This window comes from Arachis ipaensis, chromosome B09 (genome assembly GCF_000816755.2).
Source record: "Arachis ipaensis cultivar K30076 chromosome B09, Araip1.1, whole genome shotgun sequence".
Classification (NCBI taxonomy): domain Eukaryota; kingdom Viridiplantae; phylum Streptophyta; class Magnoliopsida; order Fabales; family Fabaceae; genus Arachis; species Arachis ipaensis.
The window spans coordinates 146,044,746-146,052,732 of record NC_029793.2 but is presented as its reverse complement, the minus strand read 5'-3'; the positions used below and the strand labels follow the sequence as shown (position 1 = coordinate 146,052,732).

The 7,987-nt window shown below is 38.9% G+C and overlaps 2 protein-coding genes across 2 annotated transcripts in view; both read left to right on the top strand.

Annotated features, from left to right (window-relative positions):
* Positions 3,209 to 4,999, top strand: LOC107617151 (AUGMIN subunit 2-like). Its single transcript, XM_016318932.2, has 5 exons — positions 3,209 to 3,576; positions 3,654 to 3,758; positions 3,856 to 3,924; positions 4,065 to 4,178; positions 4,428 to 4,999. Exons 1-5 carry the CDS (start codon positions 3,325 to 3,327, stop codon positions 4,650 to 4,652), a joined length of 765 nt encoding a protein of 254 aa, XP_016174418.1. The 5' UTR covers positions 3,209 to 3,324; the 3' UTR covers positions 4,653 to 4,999.
* Positions 5,636 to 7,987, top strand: part of LOC107617155 (meiotic recombination protein DMC1 homolog) — a 3,922-nt gene continuing 1,570 nt past the window's right edge. Inside the window, exons 1-11 of the mRNA XM_021111246.1 lie at positions 5,636 to 5,878; positions 6,002 to 6,084; positions 6,363 to 6,454; positions 6,551 to 6,622; positions 6,715 to 6,753; positions 6,955 to 7,012; positions 7,101 to 7,146; positions 7,260 to 7,305; positions 7,481 to 7,542; positions 7,665 to 7,731; positions 7,827 to 7,922. Of these exons, the coding sequence (XP_020966905.1) occupies positions 5,700 to 5,878; positions 6,002 to 6,084; positions 6,363 to 6,454; positions 6,551 to 6,622; positions 6,715 to 6,753; positions 6,955 to 7,012; positions 7,101 to 7,146; positions 7,260 to 7,305; positions 7,481 to 7,542; positions 7,665 to 7,731; positions 7,827 to 7,922 (840 nt within the window). The 5' untranslated portion in view covers positions 5,636 to 5,699. The remainder of the gene's footprint in view (positions 5,879 to 6,001; positions 6,085 to 6,362; positions 6,455 to 6,550; positions 6,623 to 6,714; positions 6,754 to 6,954; positions 7,013 to 7,100; positions 7,147 to 7,259; positions 7,306 to 7,480; positions 7,543 to 7,664; positions 7,732 to 7,826; positions 7,923 to 7,987) is intronic.

The following is a 7,987-nucleotide window of genomic DNA, read 5'->3' as shown; positions in this document are numbered from 1 at the left end:
CTGGTACCTCCTATCCCCCTAATATTCCAGGAACTTAAAAGCATTTCACAAAATTATTACACACCTGCTTTCGAGATTTTGGCCTGCTTCGCCGAACTTTTTCCTTTTGTTTCGCCGGACGTCGCTTCAGAGCAATCGCTTCATTCTGCTCCTGCAAAATGGCCATAATATCCTCCTCATCATTGCATTGAGCTCCTGACTCTACAGCTAGTTTCCAAGTCTCTTTATTCTCAGCCATCTCCTCTTCCCAACTCGGCCTTTGTTTTTCACTGTGAATATCAGTGTCCCCATTCATGATAGCCCCCCTTTCTGTTCCTGATTGAGTACAGATAACACGCTCATCCTCTTGTTCACTGACATGCACCCGTGCCTCACTCTCCACCATGATTTCCCCCCTCCTCGGGACCCAACCATGTATCATCTCTCAATTGCTGATCCTCCTCCGATGTCTTGCGACCCGGCATAATGTCATTGCCCTTGCCATGTCCTGCGTCTCCAAGTACCCACTCTCTCCCTTGCGAGTCCCAGTTTCGCTGTTCTTGGCACGGCCCTGTTCCCTTATCCCTTTCTTGCCTCCACCGGCCTCCTTCTCCAACGTTACCCCTGTCTTCCGCAAGCCTTGCCACGATCGCCTCCCGTGTAGCCTCATCCGACGCGAGCTGTTGGCCGCAACCCTCGTCCATACCCTGCCTCAATCCAACCCCTGCACCCCTCACTGTCCCAGGCTTGTGTCTCGCTGCATCCCCGATCTGTAGCTGCTCACCTTGACGAGGCGACAAGGCAGCAACTTCCTCTCCCGCCGAAGTGGGCTGGCCGTGGTCATCCTCCCATCTACGTCGCGCTTCAGGTTCAGCTGCAGAAGAAGATGGAAGTGTCGCGAGGACTCCACCTTGCGTCAGAAGCTCCGTCTCATTCCGGGTCAGCAGGGTAACCGGGTCAGCTCCAACCCGGTTTGGGATACCCTTGGAAGCCCTAATCCAGCGGGCCAACTCTTCCCCCTTAGTCCCCTTATCTCCGTTTCCTATGCTACCCTCAATGGGCCTTGTAGCTAACAGCCCATAAGCGTACCTATTACACACACAGCTTTTTCTTCCGTTACGTAGATAACAGTCAAGAGATATTGTTTCCTCCGAATCCGCCTCGCCATTAATATTAGAAGATCCCTGAGAATCCTCAGCCTCATTCAATGCCGCGGGATTAGCGTTTTTATACTGAGAATTTGAATTTCTATGATTCCATTCATTCAAAATTACACATGAATTTACAACTCTGTCCTTCTCTTCTTCAACGAACCTATTGGCCACCGTTAACATCATTGCCGCCTAATCCCAAGCAACCTCCGGTTGTTGATGCCGCTTGTTCAGATTGTCACCAAGATCTTCGTTTTGCAATCGACCTCCGTCTAGTATATACCTATCCCCTGTTTCCTGTTCACTCTTCCGAAAGCATTCCTCTCGATATACCTCCCCTCCCACTTCTCTTACAAGGACGTCAAATTCACTTGCACATATTGTAACATGTATCCACTCATTAATCATATCAAAGACACATGTATCAATCAGTACTCCGCCCACGCTGAATGATTGACATGATTCTGTCAGTTTATCGCACTCCACAACCTCGCCCCATTGCTCCCCAATTCTGCGAAAGGTGTCTCTTGACCATGCATGTAATGGAACTCCAAAACACTCCAACCAAACTCTTCTAGACTCACTTCTCTCCGTTTCGTCCCATCTCCATACCATATAAAACATCTTTAATAAGTCGTGCATTTTGAATGTGTAAGCTTCTTCAGCACTAAGCACAGAATCCAACGTTATCATTGCTTTATATGCTCCCAACTCCCTCACATGTGTTACACCTGGCAGTACATTATGAATCTTTTGCTGCAGTGCATTAAAATCGATCGCCAACTTCGTACCTCCGACGATACTTCTTTGTAGCCAAACAACATTTTCATTAACTATAGGTATTTCTACCTTCTTTGTCCATCCATTTTTATTTGGATCTTTGATGGTACCATCAGCCGGCTGCCTTACCATTTTCTCTACTGCTACTTTCACACTCCTTGTCTGTGGGTTGCTACCTTCATCATTCTCCCTGTTATAGTCCTTTACTTCTTTGCCCCTTCTATTCTGGCTCACCGCTTTCCTTTTGTACTTCGTTTCTCTGACAAACACTCTATTGCCTCTTAGCACTATACCATTCATATCTGCAATAGCTTTCAAAGCTCCTCCTTTAGTCGTGTACCGCACAAACGCGAATAGATAGATATGTCCATTTTTGTTCTTCCGCGATAAATATATGTCGATAATTCTACCTGTCCACTTGAACATATGAAAGAGTTCCCTTTTTGATATATCTTCAAGAAAATTGTCGACAAAGACAGAGAAAGAATCAAGCTCCAATCGTAGATACTCTTTATTATTCCAGACCCTAGGATCTTTTGCCCCCCTGTGTTTCCTCTCCTCTCCCACTCTCTCATCGCTCAACTCCAATTTACATCAATAGGGCTTATTTAAAAAAATAAAAAATACAATTTCTTAATCCATTTCTTTATTTACTGTCTTAAACCAATGTAATTACCCAATCAACCTCTGAAATAAACAGTAACACCGTGTGATAATAAAAGAAAATAACAAAAGATAAAAAAAGAAGAAGAATAAACAGTAACATAAGCAATAACCCTGTGTGATAATACTATATGGAATATTCCTTATATTAATATTAATTCCTCTCCTCTCCCACTCTCTCATCGCTCAACTCCAATTTACATCAATAGGGCTTATTTAAAAAAATAAAAAATACAATTTCTTAATCCATTTCTTTATTTACTGTCTTAAACCAATGTAATTACCCAATCAACCTCTGGAATAAACAGTAACACCGTGTGATAATAAAAAAAAATAACAAAAGATAAAAAAAGAAGAAGAATAAACAGTAACATAAGCAATAACACTGTGTGATAATACTATATGGAATATTCCTTATATTAATATTAATTATATAAAAAGATGAAAACTCAGATGTAGTCGATTTCACGTAAAATTGATAATTGAGAGCCATTAGATGAAAATTTAGTTCAATTAATCAATCAGTCAAATTTAGAGAACTAACTACATTATACTCAAACTAATCCTTTGTATTTTTAGTTTTATAAAATTCGAAAAAATGTGAATATTAAATATTAAAGTTTTGAAACCGTGGTTAGTGTGTATCGTCCATCAATATCATCATGCAATCGTGCCCATAACAAATTTTGAAACCATTGTTAGCAGCTTGGTATCGTTCATCTGATAATTGGCAGAACAAGTGCTGCATCAAATGTCGACGGAGAGCAGTGATTCGAACTGGGTAGGAAGGAAGTCCCCTAGACGCACCGGTGGCATGTCCGACGCTCTCTCCATTGCCGCCGATCTTGGTTTCTCCGTCTGGCCTCTCACACCCACCCAATCCCTTCAGATTTCGTCCCCTACTACACCCGAAAAGGGCCAAGACCTCATCCGAGTTTTGAGAGAACTCTCCTCCGCCCAACGCAAAATCGCTGATTTGCAAGTCGAGCTTCAAGCCCGAAAGGTTTTCCGATCCCCCCCTTTTTTCACGGATCTCCTCATTGTTTTTCTGATTTGCTGTTCTTAGGCATTAACCTGTAGGACGATAAGAATGTTGCACATTTGACTCATGTAATCGAAATGGAGAAGAAGATTGAGACTTTAGCAAGGATTACTGCTATACTCAAAGATGTTATACAGAAGAAGGTGATGAATGATAATATACATGTCGCGTTCCAATTTTCCGTTTAGTTTTCTGGTCATCGGTTACTGGCAAGGGCAATAATCAAATCATAATTTTCAGGATCGCATTATAGCTCGTCTGCAGCAGCCATATTCCCTTCATTGCATTCATGTAGAAGCTGAATATCAGGTTGGTCAACATAATTTTGTTATTATATTTAAACCTAGCTATCTATATCTGAACTCTTTATAATTTGAAACCATTACAATCCTGTGGTATCACAATTACAAGTTTAATTAGTTTCTTGTTTATTTCTTGAATTTCTGCAGAAAGAGTTTTCTGAGCTGCTGATGAAGGCAGCTAGTGATTATGGTGACTTGACAGCATCAGTGACAGATTTACAATGGAGTCGGAATTTCAAGGACCCTCCTTCAGTCTGGGGAGTATGAATCTATGTTAAATTAATGTTTTAATATTTGAATCTTGAAGTATATATTTATGAATTTCTGTCTTCAACTTGTCTTAATTAAGTATTTAATTACTCTTAAGCCAATTTGCATTATGAACTCTATATTGGAGTTTCACTTAAGATGATAGATTATCTGTGTCTGTTGCAAATTTTGAAGGTTAAAGCCAACAAGGTGCAATAATGTACACGCCATTTCGAACTAAATTACCAATTTTCTCCCCAGGAAATGCTTCGACCGATACCTGTAGCTTTGGCATGTTGCACTCGGTTCTTTGAAGGCATGTGTGCCACAAGAGAGTCATTTGCTGCACTTCAAAAACTGAGAGTTGATCATTTTGATTCCCCTCAAAGACTGCCAGGAATTTCTTCTGATTGTCTAACTCCACCTCAGTGGAAATCCGAAGCTAACTTTGATGACTTAGCTGCTGACACCAACGAGGAGAACTAGACCTGCGAGCCCAGGGACAAGAGTTTAGCCTCATCCAACGTAGTTGCTGTGTTCTTTGTGTACTAGATCATGCTTGAATCGTCTGTCTGAGCAGTTCAATTGTTTAACTTCATCATTGTTACTGTATTTTTTGAATTGAATCACAATAACCTACTATTTGTCCATGTGAAGATGTGAAATGCTCTGTTTAATCTGCAATGCGGCAAGGTTGAAACCGAGGGGGAAAGACTGAAATGATTCCTAAGTCCTGACAAATGCATGATCATCAATGCATGATCACTGTAGTTTGAAGTTGACTATCAGTTTCAATCACCAATATGAAGCTACAAATTAAACAAGTAGTATATATAAAAATGGGAAGATTTATGCTTATAAATTATTAAGATACTAATCTAGGTTTGGAAATGAAGTTGATGTTTATTTAATTATTTAAAAGAGAAAAAGAAATGAGGTTGATGTAACAACCAAATTATCCCGGAACGCGGAATACATTTGATGATTTAACTCATACGTGAATATTAAATATTAATCCAATATTAGTAGTTTTTTTCTTTAAATTATTTTGTCAGCTAGCAAATTGAACATAGTATGATAGAAGGAAAATTTTTGTGTCTATAATTTTTTGCTTAAAAATAGTAAGACCATTTTTTTTATTTTAAAATTCTATGCGTAAAATTCAGTAATCATAAAAGATACCATAATAAAAATGCCCAATCTCATATAGAAGTTTCAATCAATACCCAACTTCATTTGTCAAATGGATTGACGTAAAAGAAAATATAAGATTTTTTGCCCAAAAGATAAAGGAACAACCACAACATTATTACATTATTATTACACACAAAAGAAATTGCCTTAAATTCTTCTTATGATTATTACATTTTTTTTTATTTTATTTTTTGGAACTTTGATACCGATTGTGTTCATTAAATTATTTAATATAGAAATTCTTTTTAAAAATGTTTTTTAAAAGAAATGAAAAGAGGAGGAAGCGCGAACAGTTTTGCTGCATGCCTGCATAGCGCATACAATTCACGCTTCACAGTCATGCTCGCAGCTATAACGAACTTCTCACTCTCATTTCCCGCCCTCTATATATATTGGGACCTTCACTTGTTCGATAAAAGATTCAAAATCTCTCACACAGTTCTCTCTCTCAGGAACATTCAAATTTCCCCTCCGAAGATCTCTTTCCTTCACCAAACCAAAATGCTTGCTGCGCTCAAGTAAGTCACCGAATCCGTGAATCTAGTTCGTTTCTTCTCCGTCTTATATACTGTTTCAAATCTGCCTCGCATTTTGATATCGGCGGTGACTTTTCCGTTACCGTACTTATTTTTTTTTCTCAGAGCTGAAGAATCTAGCGGCCAGTTGCAGCTCGTGGAACGCGAAGACGAAGACGATGATGACCTCTTCGAAGCCATCGATAAACGTATTCTCTCTTCCTTTTCCTATTTCATCGTGTTTCCCTAGATCAATGCTGAAATAAGTGATATCTGTTTTGTTCATGCATTTACAAGTTACGATGCTAAGATCTTCACTGAAAGTTCTCTTTAATTCAAGTTTTCACCGGATAAAATCATTTCAACTTTAAGCTAGATGCACTGGTTCGCCGAGCACATATCTAGTTTGAAAAGCACAACTCGGTCCTTGTCGATTATTCTGATAACATTTTGCCTTGGATTCACAAAAATATATGCATCCACGCAGTGATCTCTCAAGGAATCAATGCTGGAGATGTGAAGAAGCTTCAGGACGCAGGGATCTATACTTGCAATGGGTTGATGATGCACACAAAGAAGGTTTAGCGCTAAACACATCTTCGATTTGAATATCTAGCATGTGGCGGAATTACTCTATACTTCAAATTCTGACTTAATTTTGTTATATTTTCGCAGAACTTGACTGGAATCAAAGGCTTATCTGAGGCTAAGGTCGATAAGATCTGTGAAGCCGCTGAGAAGCTTGTGGTCAGTGCTCATAATAATATATGCAAAATTTGGTTTAACTACAGATCGCTATTTAAACACCTCCTATTTTTGTTTTTTCACTTTTGATGCAGAATTTTGGTTATATTACTGGAAGTGATGTGCTGCTCAAAGTAAGTATTCACGTTCTTTGGAATTTTAGTTTGACTTATGGATTTGATTTAAATCTGCACGTCTTAAACTGTTTAGAAGGTTCATGGCTTGCCTTAAAGCTAACTAGAACTTAGTTAGTTGTACTTGGATTAATTAATTATTTGTAATCTGTAGTAGTCGTACAGTTGGATTAAGTATTTTCTTATACTCTGTCATTACAGAGAAAATCTGTGATCCGAATTACAACAGGAAGCCAAGCGCTTGATGAATTACTAGGAGGTAAATTACATTTTTTTTTTCTTGTAGTTTTTGGAATTCTGTGCTTTTACCAAATTTCTTATGATTTCCTTTTGAATTTTTGAAAAAGGCGGAATCGAGACATCGTCAATTACGGAAGCATTTGGAGAATTCCGGTGAGAACATTGCAGAAATCTTTAGATAGATTCCATTCATGTTTAATTTCAGAAGAAATTTATTCAAGATGCGACTTCTTCTTCCTTTATTTATTATTAGTATTTTCTTTCAGTTCTGGAAAAACGCAGCTTGCACATACTCTCTGCGTTTCAACTCAGGTTTACTTCCGTTCTTGGTCACGTCATGTTAGCTTAGCTATTAAATGCCGTTAACGGGTACTCGCAATTGAACATTTAGTTATCCCTTCTGGTATGCATTAATTGGAGTGCTCCTCAAACATATACACACATGGAAATATTTGATGTATACCACTGACACTGTTGATCCCTCCAGCTTCCAACAAGTATGCGGGGAGGCAATGGAAAAGTTGCTTACATTGACACAGAAGGAACTTTGTATGATTTTTCTCTTTCAGCATAAATGTTAACATTCCTTTTGCATCATTAACTTGGTTTCATGAATGCTAACATCCACTCAACGTTTTGAACGTTCTCTGTTCAACCATAAATACTTGTAGCCGACCTGACCGAATTGTCCCGATAGCTGAGAGATTTGGCATGGATCCTGCCGCTGTTCTGGACAATGTAGGAATTTTTTTGCTTTAAATTTTACAAACTGTTTTTGGAGGAAAATTGTTTGGTGCTGAAACATAACTATATTTTGGTTGTGACTGCGCAAGATTATATATGCTCGTGCCTACACTTACGAGCATCAGTATAACCTTCTCCTTGGTTTGGCTGCTAAAATGTCCGAAGAACCATTCAGACTTCTGGTAAGATTGACTAACAGAGCAACAGTTATCCTCTGTTGCAATAACATGGGACTTAGTAGAATTACGGA